The 20,199-nt window shown below is 35.0% G+C and overlaps 1 protein-coding gene across 8 annotated transcripts in view; it reads left to right on the top strand.

Moving 5' to 3' along the window:
- The window catches only part of LOC128986080 (serpin B6-like), a 96,431-nt gene that overhangs the window by 57,313 nt on the left and 18,919 nt on the right, over window positions 1-20,199 (top strand). For 3 of the 8 annotated variants that reach the window (XM_054406198.1, XM_054406197.1, XM_054406196.1), the window contains exons 7-8: window positions 2,555-2,693; window positions 10,770-10,901. In XM_054406198.1, coding sequence (XP_054262173.1) covers window positions 2,555-2,693; window positions 10,770-10,900 — 270 coding nt within the window. In that variant the 3' untranslated portion in view covers window position 10,901. Of the gene's footprint in view, window positions 1-2,554; window positions 2,694-4,917; window positions 5,219-10,769; window positions 10,902-20,199 lie in introns of those variants that run through there. The other 5 variants (XM_054406194.1, XM_054406195.1, XM_054406193.1 and 2 more) reach the window with 2 other exon arrangements.

The raw sequence follows: 20,199 nt of genomic DNA, 5'->3' as shown, positions 1-20,199 counted from the left end.
TACGGTACCTACCTTTGTTCTAATCTATTGTATTGTTTCAGGTTTTATTTTGTTGTTTTTTGCATGTTTTGACTAATACAGTAGAACCTCGGTTGACCGAATTCGGGTTAACCGAAATCCGGGTTAACCGAAATCCGGGTTAACCGAAATCCGGGTTAACCGAAGCGGCTTCCAAAAAATAATACAGGGCTAAAATATAAGTAATACGAAATGTAAAATGCTTTAGTAACTTCAGTTGTTTAGTTCAAAGTATTTTCTAACCCATTGTAAAATTTCTGTAGCTGAAATAACACACTATATATATAGACATTGTTTTAAATTCATTTTTCCTACACGCCATGGTAATACATAGGCAATTTTTAGCATATGACGGGTTAACTGAAAAATTGGTTATCCTAAACGGCTCTCCCCCCATTATTTCGATTAACCGGGGTTCTACTGTAATGGTAAAACTTACCTTGTCAAACAATCCTTTACATGTATTTTAGTGTTGAAAATTAATAGCTTAAACATGTTTAACACTTCTTAAATTGTCTTGTAAAACTTTTAATACAGAGTATTATAAATTATGCTAAGTCCACACTCTTCAGGATTACATAATAACACAATAAGGTGGATCACTACAGTTTCTTAGGTATAAAATTAATTTTTGTTTAAGTTTGACTTGAACTAACATTGTAATGACAAACACTGACAAAAGCGATACAAGCCGGCAATGCCCGAGCAGAAAAGCTCAGTACTACTTTTGTTAAGGTTCTGCAGACGACTCATCTAGCTTACCAATGGTTAACGGCCAAATTAGTACTGTGTGGGATTTTCATTTTCTAGGTTATTTTGGATCATTTGTAAGTTAATATCTATCTATATATATAATACGTGAAGCTGTTTTTTGTTAACGCAACTCCTCCCTTATTTGTGGACCAATTTCAACGTTTGAGGTGTCAAAAGATTCGTCTCAATATGTAGTTTTGCAATAAGGTTTTAGAATTCTAAAATTCCTACCCTTAAGAGCGTGAGGCCCACTCAAAGGTCGGGTTTTCCCCATAAGAAATACATAGAACAAATTTAAACAAAAAAACAGCTGTTTATAAGAAGCTGTAGCTTTTTGGGAGTAAATATTGATGTTTGTAATATTTAGTAGGTTAAGACCAAGTTAAACAGTTCAAATCAGTTTTGTTGGAAGAACAGAAAATGCCTCAAGCTCAAAGAAGAAATATTGAACACGGTAGTAGGACACAATTAATACTGTAATAAGATATTTTGTGCATATGAGGAGGGTAGAAAAAGAGAGGTCTGGTCTAACAGATACCCATCCAGACACATTCACTTTGTGAGATGAATAATATTGGCCAGCTCTGCTATGCAAATTACTTTGGAAGTGAAAAAATATACGAAGCTCATAGTGTTGTCACGGTGGGAAAGTAAACTTGCCTAAATGTCAGATCAAATGAATGTATGCAAGAAATGTTTACTTCAGACACTGACAGATCGAGATATTTCAAAACATTTTGTTAAAAATTACGTTAACCAACTTTCAATGGTGTTGCTGCTTTAGCCTATTCAAAGCAGGTTATGGCTGTCCAGTTGGTAACCCCGAGTTTGTGGGTAAAAAATGGAGCACATGAAATGGTTGACATCACCCCACTTTTCAGGTTACTCTACGGAGAAAATTCGTTTGATCGGGGGATGTCTCAAATCAAAGGAATAAAATGGCCCAACTTTAATTACTTAAGAAAGGTTATCAGTACGGTAACAGTGTTCTTTAATTCTCAATGCTGGAAAAACTTTGTTGCAACATAAGGTATTAACACGAATTGAGGCAGATCGTTTAGCATTCATTAGAAGTTATCAGTTAAAATCGAGAGCAGAAATGATGTAGGTGAACCTTGGTGACGCCATTAGAGATATTTAAAATTAGTTTCTTACAAGTTTTCAAATAACTCTAAGATGTAACTAAAGTTACTAGAATTTAAGCATAAGGTTTTCCTCGGCGTTATGTTTCATACTAGGCAGCTCATTGAGCCGCAGGGGTTCCCTAGTAATACCTATAATCATTATTTTATAGTATTAATTTTAAGAAATCACGAATAACTTGCTATTTTTATTTTACTTTTAACAGAAACATTCCTAAAAAGTAATTATTGTTTTCCGACCTAAAAATACATATATTTAGGCCTAAAACAACGACTCGGGTAACCAGGGCTTGGATAATTGAGAGTGTACTGTATTGTGAACCTGATTCAGTCTACTTCCAGTCCTGCCCGCGGCAATGTACCCGCGTAAATCTATGTGGAAGTACAAAATAAAAAATGTTGGTTAATAATTTTAGAGGTTCCAGTATTTTTTTTATTAAGATTTAATTTTTTTTACAGTATTGGTAAATAAACAATTATTTTACTACTACTAATGTACATTTTTTTAGGTATCTTATTGAAAGTATTGGTTTTGATGCTGTAATATTTTTCTAAACCTTCAGTTATATGAAGGTTAGTTTTTTTTTTTTTTTTTTTTACTTCCCAAAACATATTTTAGCTTAATTATTTGTTGCTTATAGCTGGGAGCACGAGCCATGTTTGATGAGAAGAAAGTTGACTTCAGTGGCCTTTCTGATCAGTCTCTTGTCGTCAGTAATGTAGTTCAAAAAGCTTTTGTTGAAGTTAATGAAAAAGGCACCGAGGCGGCAGCGGCTACAGGTAAGGAACATTTTGGTGGTTATTTTTTTTGAAGTGTAGACCATGAGACTAATTATGGATTTATTTGAAAAGAGGGAGAGCTTACCTAGCTTACCTGATAAAATTAGAGTCCAAAGGCACCAGTTCCCAAAAAATATGTTACTAGTTTAAATTTAAAAAACAATTCTTGCAATTGGATCAGTGACGTGACATTTTTTTCTCTGATGTTTTTGGGGATCGATGACTTTTTGTAACACTGAAGAAAGCAATAGATTTGAATTGAAACAGACATTTCTCAACAGTGATATGTTATGTATATGACCTTTTTGTGTTTTAATTAATCCCAGGACTCTCATCTGGACTATAATAAACTCATTAATTATTAGCCATTTATTTTTACCAATCCAGAGGCCATCATGAAATTAATTTTTTGTTAACCGATTTTTGTAAAAAAACATGATCACTTGTACAGCAATTTTGTTGCCCATCCTACTTGTTGCTTACACTTTGTAAATTTGGCCTGCTTCTCTATTAGGATGAAACACACTAAGTTTAGAGATACAATATTAGGCTGTGCAGGATTGCATAGTAATTACATTGCAAACTTTGTTGAGAAAGAAATCTCCTTTAAAGTTGCTTTTGTCCAAAAATTAAAAGTAGCTCAATGATACTAGCCCTTCTCTAATTTCACATTGATTTAAAACATAATTGGGTTTGCATTGTGATTTCCTAGAGTTAAGAGAGACTCTTAGTACCTACTGTAGTATAAATACTTTTATTTGCATGAAACCTGGATTTGACCATGACTTTATTCTCAATATATTTGTTTGACATTCACAGTACAGTATGCATGAAGCCAAAGTAGTGTGTTATGCATGAAGCTATCTATGTAGTTATAAATGAACATCTAATAAATCAATGACATTAAAACATTTATATTTCTATGACCTAGAGGTGAGAGTCAATAGACTTGAAGGAATAATTATCTATTAGTTATAATATGGCTGCATTTTGAAGTTAATTGATTTAATGTTAGTAATATTCTACTAAAATTGTGTTATTAAGGCCCCTATTAGACGAGGTAGCCTGGCGACGTCGCCAGCGACCAAACTGGCTACTCAGCTTGTCAAGGGTCATTGATTCTTATGGATGTTATTACACTAGGGTAGCCAGCGACGCAGCCACACTTTGGCGACCGACTGGCTACCGAGCCCCGTCGCCACTTTGGTAGCCACTGGCTACCCATATTGACGACGCTGCGTTGTAGCATATGGAGCTTATTACACTAGGTCGCCAGTATCACGTTGCCACTCGGTCAGTTCATATCACGGGGGTACTTGCACACTGTTGTGTTGCGTTCTGTTGTGTTGTGAGTGGGTGAATTGTTCACTTCAGTTGATAAAATGTCTACATCTGATTCAGTCGAAGGGATACGCGAAGATATGAAGAAAAAATAAGAACCTCCGAAAGGCGAACAAAAGAAAGAATCAAAGAAAAAGCAAGAAGAGCCGCCGATAGGCGATCATAAGAAAGAAGCAAATAAAAAGCAAGACGCTCATAACAAGTACAAGTACAAGACAAGCACTCACAACAAAATGAGTAACGGCAGTAAAATTCTAGCTACTCAACTGGCTACTAGGATTGGTGGCCAGTGCGTCGCCAGCTACTGTCGCTGGCGACGTCGCCAGGCTACCTCGTCTAATAGGGGCCTAAGGTTTACTTCTCAAAACGACTTGTTGCATAGGTGTCAGAGGTTAACTTAACATAATGTGTTGTGGTGTTTTAAGGGGTTTTAAAAAGTGAACCTGTGATTGAGGTTGTTGTGTTATTGAAGGCTGTGATTAGAGGTTCTACTGTATATTAATAAGTAATAACCAATCTTACATGATATTTTTATTAAATATATCAAACGTTGATATTTGCTTACAGTGAAACTTACAGAGATACATTTTATGGCTGAGGTGTTTGTATTTACTGATTGTAGTATAGTGGCAGTTTATCCGGTGCTCGCAATGTTATTCATGGTATAGTGTCACTAGCATAATTTCTTATTTAAGTTGATAACAAAATTCATATGGGAAGTCAATGTAATATAGTGGCGTTTGGTGCTAGACTGTTGGTTGATATTTGAATATTGGCTGTTATATTGTGAAATTATCAAGTAGTTTGTATACTAACACAACATCTTCCTACAATCTTTTCCCATTGTAATCAGTACTTAGGGTTTTGTGTGTATGTGTTTTAGCGGGATTGATTCGTATGCGACGAAGTCTAGATATTGAGGAACATGAAGAGTTCATAGTGGATCGTCCATTTGCATTTATTATATTAGATAGTATCAATAATTTTGTTGTATTTGTAGGCAGATATAAAGTGCCAGAAACAAAACACAGTGAAAACATTAAAGTTCATGATGAGTTATAATTATTCCATGCAAACAAATCGCTATCTCATTGTTGATGTTAGCCTCCGGATTACGTTGAATATAAAAATTGTTGTAAATACCTGCTTCTTGTAATCCAAAACGTTGCTGCTATGATGCAACTAGTTTCAACTTCTCACAAAGTCATCTTCAGGCGTCCAGGGGATGTCAAATCACTTCATCAGAAGGTCGTCAATACACACATTATATGTTCATACACGAACATTGAAACAAAAATGTACAATTTATTTTTAACGAGTAAAAGACTAAAAATTGTAACAACGGTGAGGATGATGCGTCACGACCGGATGGATGTAGCGTCTAGACTCTCGTTAAAAATAAATTTTACTTTTTCGTTTCAATGTTTGTGTTTGTGTTCGTGTCCCTGACCATGTTCGTGTATGAACGTATAATGTGTGTATTGACGACCTTCTGATGAAGTGATTTGACATCCCCTAGACACCCGAAGATGACTTCGTGAGATGTTGAAACTAGCTGCGTCATAGCAGCAACATTTTGGATTACAAGAAGCAGGTATTTACACCAATTTTTATAAATCGCAATCCGTCTGTAAACTTAGACATCATTATAGTCACTTGATGCTGAAATATTTTTTTAACAATGTAGACTTCAATAACTGTTTCATATAATAGTTGAGTTTTTGATTCCAGTCTTGGTTTTGGGTGGATTCTGTTGGATTAAGTTTTTTAATGCGCACATAGTCTATATAACTATACAGCCCGATGTGTTTATTTTATATTATACAGGGTGATCCACGGGAAACGGATGGATTTAAAAAAGCTATTGCTCTTAAAGTTTTAAACATATTGACATAGAAATTAAGGAAAAGTTATGCCATATACAAAATAAAATACCTTATTTTAAGTTTTGAAAATTACCTCACTCAAATTGTGGCCATTGAAACGGACACACATTTTCAAGCCCTGCTCGAAAACGTTACACTTTGTTCAGTAACTATTCATTGATTTGTTCAATTTGGCTCCTGATTGCGGTCTTCAATTCTTCCCGAGTACGTGGTTTTAATTTTTAAACACCTGTCTTCATTTGACTCCACATGGAAAAGTGATTCATTGACAAGTCCGGTGAACGCGGTAGCCACACAACATCACCAAACATCAGATCACACGCCCAGAAAATGACATTAAAAATGCTGCCATAGAGGCATTGGCTGTGTAAGAAGTTGCCCTATCTTGTTGAAACTATATGTTCTTAATGCAGATTTCCTACCTTTTAAGTTCGGGAATGAAAAGTCTCTTACCATGTTCATGTATCATGCAGAATAATCAACAGTGACAGGAGTTCTTCTTCTTCAAAGAATGATGGACCATAAATCCCTCATTTTCCTACGGCACACTAAACTGTGTTCCAGGTGTTTTTATTTCATAACTGACCCTTTAGTTCTAGATAAGAATCTCACCTTAAAATTGTATTCTGACTAGGGATGGACGGGATTGAATTTTTAGTTCGGGACGGGACAGGACGGGATTTTTATTTCCTTCCCGATTTTCGGGACGAGACGGGACGGGATTTTTTTCTGTGCATAAAAAGAAAGTCTTGAGTATTGCAGTTACCAAAAAAGGCATACAAAATCAATCTTTACCGTTTGTGGCACTGATCTATAAAAACCGAATAATGGGTAACAATTTTTCTGGTCCCTATAGAAACTTGTGACTCGCGGTCAAAAGGACTCGCGGTCACAGTGCGATCGTCAAAATGACGGCGGTAACGGGGTGATCGTCGGTATGACTCGCTGTCATGGGGTGATCGTCGGTATGACTCACGGTCACAGCGCGATCGTCGGTATGACTCACGGTCACGGCGCGATCGTCGGTATGACTCCGCGGTCATGTCGTGATCGTCGGTATGACTCCGCGGTCACGGGGTGATCGTCGGTATGACTCGCGGTCACGGCGCGATCGTCGGTATGACTCCGCGGTCACGGCGTGATTGTCGGTATGACTCCGTGGTCACGGGGTGATCGTCGGTATGACTCACGGTCATGGCGCGATCGTCGGTATGACTCCGCGGTCATGTCGTGATTGTTGGTATGACTCCGCGGTCACGGGGTGATCGTCGGTATGACTCGCGGTCACGGCGCAATCGTCGGTATGACTCCGCGGTCACGGGGTGATCGTCGGTATGACTCGCGGTCTCGGCGCGATCGTCGGTATGACTCCCCGGTCACGGCGCGATCGTCGGTATGACTCCCCGGTCACGGCGCGATCGTCGGTATGACTCCCCGGTCACGGCGCGATCGTCGGTATGACTCCGCGGTCACGGCGCGATCGTCGGTATGACTCCGCGGTCACGGCACGATCGTTGTTATGACTCCGCGGTCACGGCGCAATCATCGAAACGACTTCGTCTCCTGCGTTCGCGGACCTATCGCTCGCAATAGCGGCGTCATCGGCACTCGCGAAGCGGCAAAATCGCCGGCGATCGGACTAAATCCCGTCCCGAAAAATTCCCGAATCAAATGTAATCCCGTCCCGATAATCGGGAATATTTTTTTCCCGAAAAATTCCCGAAATTTCGGGACCCGTCCATCCCTAATTCTGACTCGGAAGTTCCCCATGACGACCAATACGAAAGTAATGTCTAAAAGTTCCACTGTTGACCCACCACTTTGAGTTTCGCAGTTGGCTCACCACTTTTTTTAAATGCATCGTATGCCAACATGCAATGATCTTTAGTCCACAGTGGCATGATGGCGAAATTGCATTGGATGGGGAGCTGAATGACCTTAAACCCGAGTTTCTCACACCAACAGTCACCGAGAAATGTGCAATTCAAAAGTGTCCGTTTCCCATGGACCACCCTGTATATTTTAATATTTATTGTATAATGTAGCAGAACAGACTAAGCAGTTTCACTAGTTTAGTACTTACCAATGATGGAAATTGAGAAGACAGATACTATTTGTCTTGTTGTCATCAGCCACTCATAAAGTTTCAATTGCTATTTTGGTTTGGACAGGACAACATTGAGAATATGTTGTTTAGGTTTGCTGGGTGTGTTAAAATTGACTGTGTTTTGTGATTGGTTATGTTTTGCTTTTCGTATCATGACTTGACTATACAGTGCATATACTTGAACTTGACTGTTACTCGTTTCTTTTCTGTAGTGTATTCCAACTTAGGTTGGGTTTTGTGTATTGTTGATTGTAATGTTTTAGTTTAGTTAAGAGTGTAACTAGTGTGCGAAGTGGAACTTTGCACTTGCACTTTGCACTTACACATTATATATTTCCTACAGTTACTATAAAGCATATAGATAATTAGTCTTTCAAACACTAAACAACACGTTTTAGGTTGAGTTAAATTCAAGCGTTGAATGAAATGGGAAATGCACCAGCTGATCGTAGTCCTAGTATCTTTAAGTGTTGCCAACTTATTTTCAAGCGTAGCCTACACATATTACATGGCTAATAAAAGCACACCGATGTGTTTTGTTTGGTTGGAATACTGGAATGCGGCAAAAAAATGAGTGCGGCAAAAGTAAGTTAATTCAGCAATTAGCTACTTTGCGTGCTATAATCAGTGCAAGGAAGCCCACTTTGTCAGGTAACTGTAGGAAACAGTTTTTCACCTGAAGAGGGATCAGATTTCAGATCCCTGAACGTTGGGTATTTTATTTTACCATTGTGATGGAAAATGTCTGCAATACACCTTTAAACAACATTAACTCACCATCACCAACAACGAACTTCAGAATATTGTCATTCTGAATATTCTCTCTTCAACTTGAGAATATGCTATGTGTGATGTGTATGTGTTTAAAAAAGGTCAATAATTACGACAAAAACAGCTTTTTGTTTTTGGTTTTTTATTCCCTATAATATATATCCTATAATAAGTTTTATATTATAGGAGTGTTAAAACTTTCCTCACCTTTTCAACCCATGATTATTGTGTTAGTCTTGAAAATATCAAATGAAATTAATAGCAACAAAACCTGTAAGAGTGTCCGATGACAACTAGGCCAATAGTGTGCAACTTTCCCCTTGACAGCCGTAGTACTACTCGAGTCAAACTACTTAAACTGTTCTGCTGCACTTAGAGTTTAGGATCTGATTTAGTTATATCAGTTTACGGCAATCTAAATCTTAATTAATTTGAATCGCAAGTTCCTTAATAAGTATTATTAGTGTTATACCATGTTTGGAAACATTTATTTAACATTCGATAGCAATTTAAGTTTTGCTCTACAAACTACAAAATGGTTAATTATTTTCTGTGAAATACTATTCATGCAATTTTATTGGAATGAACTCATCTTGAAAAGTTTTAATATGACCACTAAACATTAAAAAAAAATTACATAAATTTAGTAGCTACAATGGCTTAGTATTGTTTGTGTTTGCTATTGATTCAAATAGTATTTTGTATGTATATGGTTTATCAATGTCAACATAAGTGTCTACTAATTTTAATTATGTAACAGAGAGAAAGATTGTAATTATTTGTAAGTTAACACTGAACGTGCTGTAATGATTTAATTATATTAACTTGTGGGTGTAACAGTGTTTAAACCCTCTTTTGATCCAAACCTTGTGATACACTTCTGTGAGTTGTGGCAAACAAACAATACCATCATCAGGCAATAAGCCTTTTTTTAATCAAACCTAACAATACATAAAAAAAGTTGGTAGACCATTTTGTTCTAAAGTAGAACCTCTATAGTTCGACACTTTGTGGACCTAAGGGGTGTCGAACTATCGAAATGTCAAACTATAGGGAGGAAATGGAGTTTGATATACAGGAAAGTAAAAACACAAGTTTTATATAGAAATCACCCAAATTTATGAAATACTAAAAAGCTTAACAATTTCACTGTTCATTAGTTAAGTCTCAAGTCAACAATAAATGACAAATTAATGTTCAAGTCAACTTGCATCACAACAGTAACCATTAAATATCACTTTACAAAATATTTTGTGATCTTCGATTGTTTTTCACTCTGATTACTCTGCCGCGCTTTTACAAAACTTGATTTACTGGAGTTTAATAGCAGATTTTTACTATTTAAAAAGTCTTTAATCAGTGATAAGCCAACGTAGGATGATATTCTATGTTCTCTATAAGAAGCTACAGGTAAAGAGGCTTGGATGAAATTGAAGAATTAATGTAGAATATACTTTTATGAAACATAAATACAAATAGATTAGATTCTTTTGGATCTGTTTTCTTTAAATATAAGTTTTAAAGTAAGTAGGTTTTTAAATGAATTCATCCTTTCAAATTTAATCATAGAGCTACGGTATTTTCAAACATGCATAGCTTATACAATGTACTTGGTTGCATAGGAAATTTAAACCCATTATCTGATTACAAACTAAGATAAGAATTTAACCTCACTAATTGTGGTAAAAAAGTTCAAAGTTTTCAAAGCACATTCAAAGTTTTGTAATGTTTCTAAAATTAATAATATTGTGAAACTATTTTATAGAGATTTAAATAACAACATTATCCTGTTTCTGTGAGCCAAGCCTTACTATTTTGCAGCTTTTTTAAATTTAAGACACCAAAAGATAATTTCTCCCCTTTAATAGCATTAATAGTCGTAGAAAAATTTAAAACTTAAACTATGCATCATGGTGTGTCGGCCTAGACATAAGGTATTTGACAGAACTTTATTTGTTGTCTTCATTCTAGGTGTGGAAATCTCATTTCGTTCCCTGCCTCCTCCTCCTGAAACGTTTTTAGCTGACCATCCGTTTGTCTTCTTAATAATGGATCAAGAAATTCCTTTGTTTTTCGGCAAGATGTTAGAACCTTCGCAATAAGGCAAGAAAATTTCATTTTGCCAATTCTAACTTTGCCAGCTACTGCAGTTCATGTGTTCATTCAATGTTACATAGCACTCCTTCATTTTCCCTCTCACTGATAAATTAAGCTACCCTTGGCTGTGTTCTCAGTGTTGGTTATTGTATTTTGCTTTCCCACCTTCATTACACATTCCAAAACAGGATATAAATGTTAAAACTTAACCTTTGTATTAGTGGTGTCATCATCTGGCAATATCTTTATTATTTCCTGTTATAGCGATTTTCTTACATGACTTGACAACGGTGAAAAGGGAAGCTAACGGATTTGCTGTAAATGAAAAAAACTCTTAACCATAGGTTATTTTGTTGGCAAAACTAAAATTCCTAATGAGAAGTACCACTGATAGTACCGAGAACTGAGAATCAATTTTGCACAGGAACTATTACCTGTCCGTACTTAAAAAAATTCCACCAGCACATCACTAATACGTAGATGAACTAGCTAACCTGGCTACTTGACCTAGTCATGTAGAAGTATGCAAGGAATTAAAGCAGTTTTGCAAGAACTCTCTTTTAAATTAGATACTGGCATTACAAAGTTGCCCTTTTACATCGGTTGGGCAATATTTAGGTCAAGGTAAAGAGGTTTGGCTGAAATGAAGAATCATCATATTAAAACGTGACAGGGTTTTTTTATTTCACAATTCTGAATCAACTACTTGGTGGAATTTCATGATTTTTGTGTTGAAAGAAAGAAAATTTTGAGAACTAGGGAATGTCGAAGCCATAATTTTAGTTTAGGGTATCAGTTTTTTAGAAATTAAGTTTTAAATTTTTTTAAGTCTAGCAGCCGACGCTAACATTCTTCTCTAGCTTTTGGTATAATACCATTTGCTTAACGTAACAGCTGTAAACATTCACAGTTTTCAACACAAATTCAGCATTTGGATGGAAATGAAATAACATACGTAGGGTTGACTTATTTATACTATGTGTAATGCTATAATCATTGATAAGTTCATGTATTCGGTAAGAGGATGAGAGATAATTTAAATATACATAGTAAAATACTAGATGTTCTAATTTATTTTTTGAACAGTCTTTAAAATCTTTAGTTTGTTTTAGTACAATATAATTTGTTATAACTAACAGCTGGTTGAATATAAAAATATTCTATAGAACTATGAGGTTAGTTTATTTACTCTGTGATTTTGTCATTGATTATATGAATTAAGTAAGATTCTATAGCCATTGCTGTATACGAATCGAAGCTCACGAGTCTTCAAAATAAAGCGTATGAAAATTGTTTTACTACTCTACTTTTTGAGGAAAGGTTGGGAAAGTAACAACGATCACAAGTTTTAATTGTCAGCTTTTTCTTTACAATAAATTTTGAACTACTTAAACTAAGCTTGAATTAGGAATAGACATATTGATATAACTATATACAGGTTTAATGTACTGCTCGATTCACGTACGTAGGACGGGCTAACAGCTTGTTAGTGTAAAATACATTTTTTATGAAACATAAATACCAAGTAGGCCTAATTGGTTTTATTGATACACCACTGTATGTTGCTAGATTAGAGCTACATACAGTAGTATTTTCAAACATGCAGAACTTATACAGTACATTCCCAATTAACCGAGGTTGTTGGGAGGTCTCTTAGATTTTTAGGTTAGGGATGGTACCACATTAGGAAGTCAAAGACTTGAAGTGTATGTTTTAATAACAATGCATAGTGAAAACAAAATGATCAATAATTGATATTTTAATGGAAAATGTATCTAAATAAGGCAGTGTTATTAAGGAAATTAATAGCTTAAACATGCTTAACACTTCTTAATTTGTCTTGTAAAACTTTTAATACAGAGTATTATTAAATTATGTTAAGTCCACACTCTTCAGGATTAAATAATAATACAATAAGGTGGATCACTACAGTTTCTTAAGTATAACATTAATTTTTGTTTAAGTTTGATTTGAACTATGCTAGGTACATGACACAATCATGTAAATATTAAAACATTGTAATGACAAACACTGACAAAAGCGATACAAGCTGGCAATGCCCGATCAGAAAAGCTCAGTACTACTTTTGTTGAGGTTCTGCAGACAACTCGTCTAGCTTACCAATGGTTAGCGGCCAACTTAGTACTGTGTGAGATTTTCAATTTCTAGGTTATTGTGGATCATTTGTAAGTTAAAATAATACCTATAATCATTATTTTATAGTATTGATTTTAAGAAATCACAAATAACTTGCTATTATTTTACTCTCAACAGAAACATTCCTAAAAAAGTAATTATTGTTTTCTGGCCAGAAATAAAAAAAATACATATATTTAGGTCTAAAACGACCTCGGATAACCGGGGCTTGGATAATCGAGAGTGTACTGTACAATGTACTTGGTTGTATTGGAAATTTAAACCCATAATCTGATTACAAAGATAAGAAATTTACCACACTAAGTGTGGTAAAAACGTTAACCACATTTAATGTTTTGCTTAACAAATTAAAAATATTGTGAAACAATTTCATACAGCAGATTTTAGATATGGTGCCGCTTTGACGCACACGGGTGTGATGTCGCTCTTGCTGCTCAGCTAGGACACTCCCATTACTTACCATGTGTTTGTATCTGTCGCTCTTGTTGGTTGCGTCACTCTTGTCGCCCAGCTAGAACGGGGCCTTCAAATATGTGAGACTGCTTTGATTTTGGTTTGATTTTTGTTGATTTTTGTTTGCTTTTAAGTGTGATGGACCCAAGTTGAACATGGATATAGTAGAACTCATCATATTTGGCCTCAGGTTTTCCGGTCTTTATTTCTTCCAGCCACTCCTCAGAATTTAAAAAGTCAACATAGTTCTCCCGGCCCATCTATTTAACCGTAGCCACCTCTAATAGAAGGCTGTGGCGAGACAAAATTGGCAACGCCCTAGTTCGCCATTCTGAAAACAGCTGTTGCAATAATTGATAATCAAGCATATGAGCAATTTTAATGTTTACAAGTTTGTTATTCCTGTTATAACCATGGCAATACCCATCTCAGTGCGAAGTTACGACACACCAACGGCCTTGAATTAGAGGTGGCTAGGATTTAACTCAATATGAGTGGTGCTACCGACTGGGCCACTAACTCACCAAAGCTGTTGGTTGGTTTATCCAGCCAAATCATTACTTGGATGAAGGTCAGTTCTGAAGTGGCTGAATATGGGGGATTCTTATGCATATTTTTTTATTTACTCATACATTAAACATTTTACATCATGTTAAATAATGTTTATACATTTTAACGGTATTAAAAAAGATTAAAATTTTTTTTCACATAACCTGTTAAAGTTATTACAAACGTAATACACAGACTGGTACATTGTCAAGGTTTCTAATAAATACGGAATTCTAAATATACTAGTGGCTTGTAGGGGCAATAGCCCCTATATTCTAGTAATTATTTTGTACAAATTATTAGTCTCATGGGTTGCCCTAGCTTGAATTATCATTAAACATTTTTGTATATTATGATATGTACTATAATAGTTATTACATACCTGCATAATGCATTTTGATGTCTGCTCTGTCTAAAATAAAAATTCCAAAAGGTCATGCAGACCACATGATGTGGTGTGTTTATAATATTAACTTTCTAATCACAATACAACCAAATAATCATGATACAACTAAGGAACATTTTCCAATAATAATCTTCATGGCTATTAATTAAATCTATGTAGATTTCTTTAAATATAGACTAATTCACTTAGACACATAGAGATAATGTCATCATCCAAATTGTAAAATGCCAATTCTATAACAAAATCTCTCTGAAACAACATTTGCTCTGTATAGTATCCATTTTGGTCGATTCCTTGGTCTTTATTTGGTTCTAGTACTATTAGTACTATTAGTGGTTCTAGTACTATCTGGCCTCTTTACCCATCTAAAAGCAACATAAAGATGACCATTGGTTTTTACAATAACTGGTATTTTTTTTTCAAATAAAAACTTTTGTGAAGGTCTGGCCTTGTGCCACAATTTCACCAAATCAAATTGCGCAATACAAGACAATGAATGCACCCATCGTTCATTGGTCCTATGCTGTGTAGTGCAATCTCATTTAAAATTTAAATTCATGTTCATCCGATGCTCATTTATTCTTCTTCCATTAATATCGTGCCAAATGTGGCGCCTGTTGTTCTCATTTTGAAGAACAATACCTCTACGTGGTAGTATTCCGACATTATACATTATTACTGTGCAAAAGAACAATCCATTGTAAAGTAAAAAGTTTAAAAGTATCAAATTGTTTGTTCAAAAGATTTTATCTAATTTTCACTTGAAAAATGAATAATTTTCCCCAAAATTTCATGCCCAGACCTTTAAAATGAGACCTTTCCCAGCTTTCTAGGGCCTCCCGTTCGCTCACAATTTCATTGTAAAATTTTGGGCTTACGGAATTAGATATATAGATAGATAGATATAAAAAGCCTAAGATTTAGCCAGTAAGTTACCCCTACAAAAGCTACAGCATGTTGGAACTGTTTATGTTAGGAAAGGTTGATGAGAGATTGGGTGTCTGTTACCAGGAGTCGTTGAAAAATTCCTCAAGAGTGTAATATGCTTTTTCTACTAAAGCTGTTTTGATTTTGTCTGTAAATTTTGCTAAGTTTAATTTTAATTGCTTTAAGGAGATTGGAATTTTATTGTAAATTTTTAACCCTATATAGAGAGGACTTGTTTAATATTTTTTTAAATCATGAGTGGGGTATTGAAAAATGTTTTTACTTTCTACTGCTCAACATAAATTAAGGGAATTTAGTTCTCAGCCTATGGACAGTGATGAGCATGGCTAACTTACATTTTTCAGTGTAACAAACAAAATTGCACACAATTATCTCACTCCGCATTTATATCTGAGTAGCTGAGTGCTCGTCTGGTAATCAAAAGGTCCTGAGAAAAGTGTGCAGCTTTTTGATTGTTTTAAACTGGACCTACTTGTCCTTGATCATTGGGTTTTTAACAATAGTCCTTGCTAATGAAACAGCTGGTGTTAGTTAGTATAGTAAATCTACACAAGGCATCTCACTCCATTCCACATTCATCCTTCACTCATATTGGGGATAAAATACACACCTAAGTTGGGTCCCTATCTCAATTGATAATGATAATTATCGATGCAATTACATTTTAATATTTTATAGTGTTGTCAAATAGTAAGATTTCATTACTAAGACACAGTCTATGTCTTATTGTAACTATTTATTATTGAGCGAAGCTCACTTTCCCTCACTTTGTAACTTCTTTCTAAGAGCATCAGAATGTAATGGCTTGACCAATTGATATGAAATTTTGCCAACAGCTAAAGAATACTGAGCACAATGTTTTGGTAAAAAATATTTGCAAATTTCCTTCTGGATTTTATTTTACGGGTCAAGCAATTTCGCTTGTTATTTTAATGTAAGTTGAAAGAAAAATTATATTGGGTTTATGACATATGGGTTTATCTCGTTTCATTTAAATAAGATAAACATATGTTAATTGTTTGTAACTGTTTTGTTTACATTTCAATGTTTACTTTCATCGTAGGTTAAAGTTGGAATGTAACAGTTTATCAATGGAAGTAACAGTTTTGCTATATTTGTTTTGAGCATGTCTCAAAGGCCACTTCGTAATATTGGTCGTCGCACCAATAATGCAAATATTGTAAGAGAGTGGCGTCGTGAACTAGAAGAACCAGTTGAAGCAGTGGCGGAAGAAGCTGATAATGATAGGCAGTTAGCTAAACAATTCCAACATGAATTAGATGCACTAAAATTTTACACTTGATCCACCATTTTCACTAGACCGATTGATGTCAATTAACAGACACGGATCTTGGGCAAAGAAGAAAGAAGCTCTTGACTGTTTAAACGAAATGTCAAATACACATGTCTACCTTTTATCAATTCTTATTCTTATTCTTAACTAAATAAATGATTTATCAGATAAATTTGTCATTCTTTAGAACTTAAATAATATCGGGCAAACAAACGGTGAATCTGTTGAAAGGGAACATAATGTAGATTGTTAGCTGCTTTAGTCATCGACAATCTTTTAATAATGCTTCGCTCATTTATGCGTCTAAAGTGTAACGGCAGACCACCCTAGTTGATTTTCTTATCTCCCTAAAGTAGAATAGTTGTTAACAGTTGATTGAAACCACCCTCAAGTTGTGATTAAGAATAAAAAGAATGTGTGGTTTTTACTCTTGTTTTCATGTGAATGTTTGTTTTTGGAGTGCCTGTGGTCAACCTAACCTTGTTACCACCATTGGACTTTTCCCTTAGTGTGGGCACTAAATGTGTGGCGGAAGAATTTGAGTTTCTTTAAGGCTGTTTGTTTCATTGGCTATGATAACTACATGGGCTTAACAGTTAGTAGCTCGTTTGATATTTTCAGTGTATTAAAGTTAACTCGGTTGTAGGGATACAAAAGTCTCCTATACTGTGTACTCTGTTTACCAAATTTATGTGTTTTAGGGAAAGAAATCCATTCCCTCCACTTGACCCAACCTTTAAAACAATAGCTCAACAGCTGAGGTTTGCCAAAACGCCAACCAGCTGAAACATAACTATACATTAAGCAAAAAAAGTAGTGGAGGAACATCCCCTCAAACCGCTTTAATTTTGTGAATGGACTATATTTTCCAACACTAGGTAGAGTTACTTGTTAAACCTAATGTTATTTAAATAGATTTAATTAAAACTCAATTCAGGCAAATGGAAATTGGCTTAGTCTGCAGGTTTGCTGCGGCGGGGGCTATCTTTATTTATAAAGATCTTAATATGCTTGCCTTCAGCCAACAGTGTTTTAATTTTATTTAACACTCTTCTGGTTCTTGCAATGATATATAATTATTTTGGCATACTCCACCATTGTTTAGTTTAACTTAATTCGCAAAACCAAAATGTTGTATGTTGCCAATCTTTATTAATCAGTTCTCAAAATGGCTTCAACCTTGTTTTGCTTCCACAAAAAACAGTTATTATCCTTTGCACAGAGTTAAAAGCAACAGGTATTACTCCGCCAATAAAGTAAGAAATAAAATAAAAAATTTTTAATATGTTTCGATTACAATTATTTTAATTAACAACTAGCAACCTGCGTCACTTCGTGACTTCAAAATCTGTGATATATTTGATAAGGATGAAAACTATTATGTCTCATCATATCCCTATTATTTGCATAGCGAGTCCTTTTATTGTCATTGCGTGCGCGATGACTTCGAAGCATCGTGGAAAAATCACAAATATTAATGAAGAATACTATAAAAACACAAAATCTAAAAGTCGTTTTCTTGCTTCTTTACATTTTACACAACTAACATTAAAATAGTTTACTTGAATTCTCTAAAACATCAATAAAACATACTATGGCGACACAAAATCCTCTCACAACACAGTGTACGTCTAACTAAGTAATTTTCTTTTACATTTTATACAAATAACATTTTAAATTCACTGAAACCTCACCAACTACAGATAACCCCATTTTCGTATGGATTTAAACAAAATTGTATCGTGGCCATCTGTTTTGATTTAAACAAATGTAAACTTGAAATGAAAAGAAATAAAATTAAAATCCTTCTTTATTGAGGGGAACTTAGGCTAAACTTGAAAAAGTTCAGATGATTGAGAACAGAATTCAGCACAAACTATGAAAATTTAAAAGCCTATAGGACGAAGGGTTTTACGGGATATCATCCAATCCCGCAAAAGTCACATCTAGAGGATAAGAGCTTTAAATTGATACCCAATATGCCTATAAAAATAAATATTCAGGGGTCAATTTGCAGCACACAAAAATTCAACAAATTATTTTGATAATATAGATACGAATATAGGAGTACTGTATTTAGAGTGGCTAGATCAACATACAAAGTTTAAAGGTGAGAAAAATGTACGAGTGTTTAACATCACTCACTGACCTGGACGGTGCTACTTTTAATCAAGGCCCCACTAGAAAAACAGGCCATGCTGCAGGATCCATGATGTCACACTAGTGGATAGATTTGTTGATAGATTCACTGCAATATCCTACATGTTTTAGGTGGATAAGCTTGCTGTTTGTCAGATTTTAACGGTCAGATTTTAGTACAACTATCCTCCACTGTGACGTAGTGTTGCGCTGCCCGCGCTGCAGCATGGCCTGATTTTCTAGTGGGGCCTTGTTTTAATGCACACAGATGTCACCTGTCAAATATGTTGTTAGAGTTGTATGTTCTGTTTAATTTTAAATTTTAAGTCAACTAGAGAGATTGGAATGCCTGGTGAGTGATGCGCTGTAGCTGTAGCATTATGTAATAATATCTGGATTAATACTCATGAATTACTTAGGCCTTAAATACCTTATCATAGATTCCCTAAGACAAAGAACAATGCATACAATGAACCCGCTGCTGCAGATAGACAGATAACTATTCTAATCCACTTCTGTAATTCCTTCTCAGCATTTTACTGTCATTAATACTGCATTAACGATGAGATTTAAAAGCTAAATTTCACCCAAAGAGCTCTGGGTGCAATTCCATCTGTCAACCTATTTTTGAATTTTCAACCAGTGATTCAAACATATAAAATAAAATTTGTATTGGCGACTTTTCATGTGCGTTAAAATCATCATACTTTAACCAATGAATCTCAGAGAACAGATTGAAAGTTTTCAACAAAAACATTGAATTTGATGCTGCCGAGATAAAAGCTGAAAAAAACACCGATAATTAAAAACGAAATGTAAAAAAAAAAAAAGGCTCCTACTTCTGTGAAATAACACAGACTTAACATGAATACTTGCCAGGACCCAGATAATTGTATTACTGAATTAAAATAAACATTCTGTTTGGTTTAATGAAGAAATTGTTTAGTGTTTACTTTAAGGTACCTAAAAAAACAATTACTGTACGCTTTTAAATTTAAAAATAAAAATATCATTGCCCAGGAGTTCAACTCTTTAACTGTGGGCGTCGGGTATGGGTATGATATTATTAAGACAAGACTGGAAATTATTTGAAGTACCTTGAAGCTGCCAAGGCTACACTCAAAGTTCTTGAACTTATTTTGAAAATATGTCTAAGTGCCCATTATTGAGGTTACAAGGTATTAAAAGCAGATAGAATGTGGAGCGAGCAAGGCAGTGTGGCGAATTACCAAGAGTCAGCATCAAAACATCTAGATTTTTTGCCTTCCCTGGATTTTTCAGATTCCTCTATCTTAACCAATCTTAGTCAGTCGCACCTAAATAATTACCAGATGGGTCACACTGTATCTAATAGATAG

The sequence above is a fragment of the Macrosteles quadrilineatus genome, unplaced genomic scaffold (genome assembly GCF_028750875.1).
Source record: "Macrosteles quadrilineatus isolate MER2022 unplaced genomic scaffold, UCM_ALF_1.0 Scaffold_2__2_contigs__length_208266976, whole genome shotgun sequence".
In the NCBI taxonomy this organism is placed as follows: domain Eukaryota; kingdom Metazoa; phylum Arthropoda; class Insecta; order Hemiptera; family Cicadellidae; genus Macrosteles; species Macrosteles quadrilineatus.
This window is presented reverse-complemented; position numbering and strand designations above follow the sequence as displayed.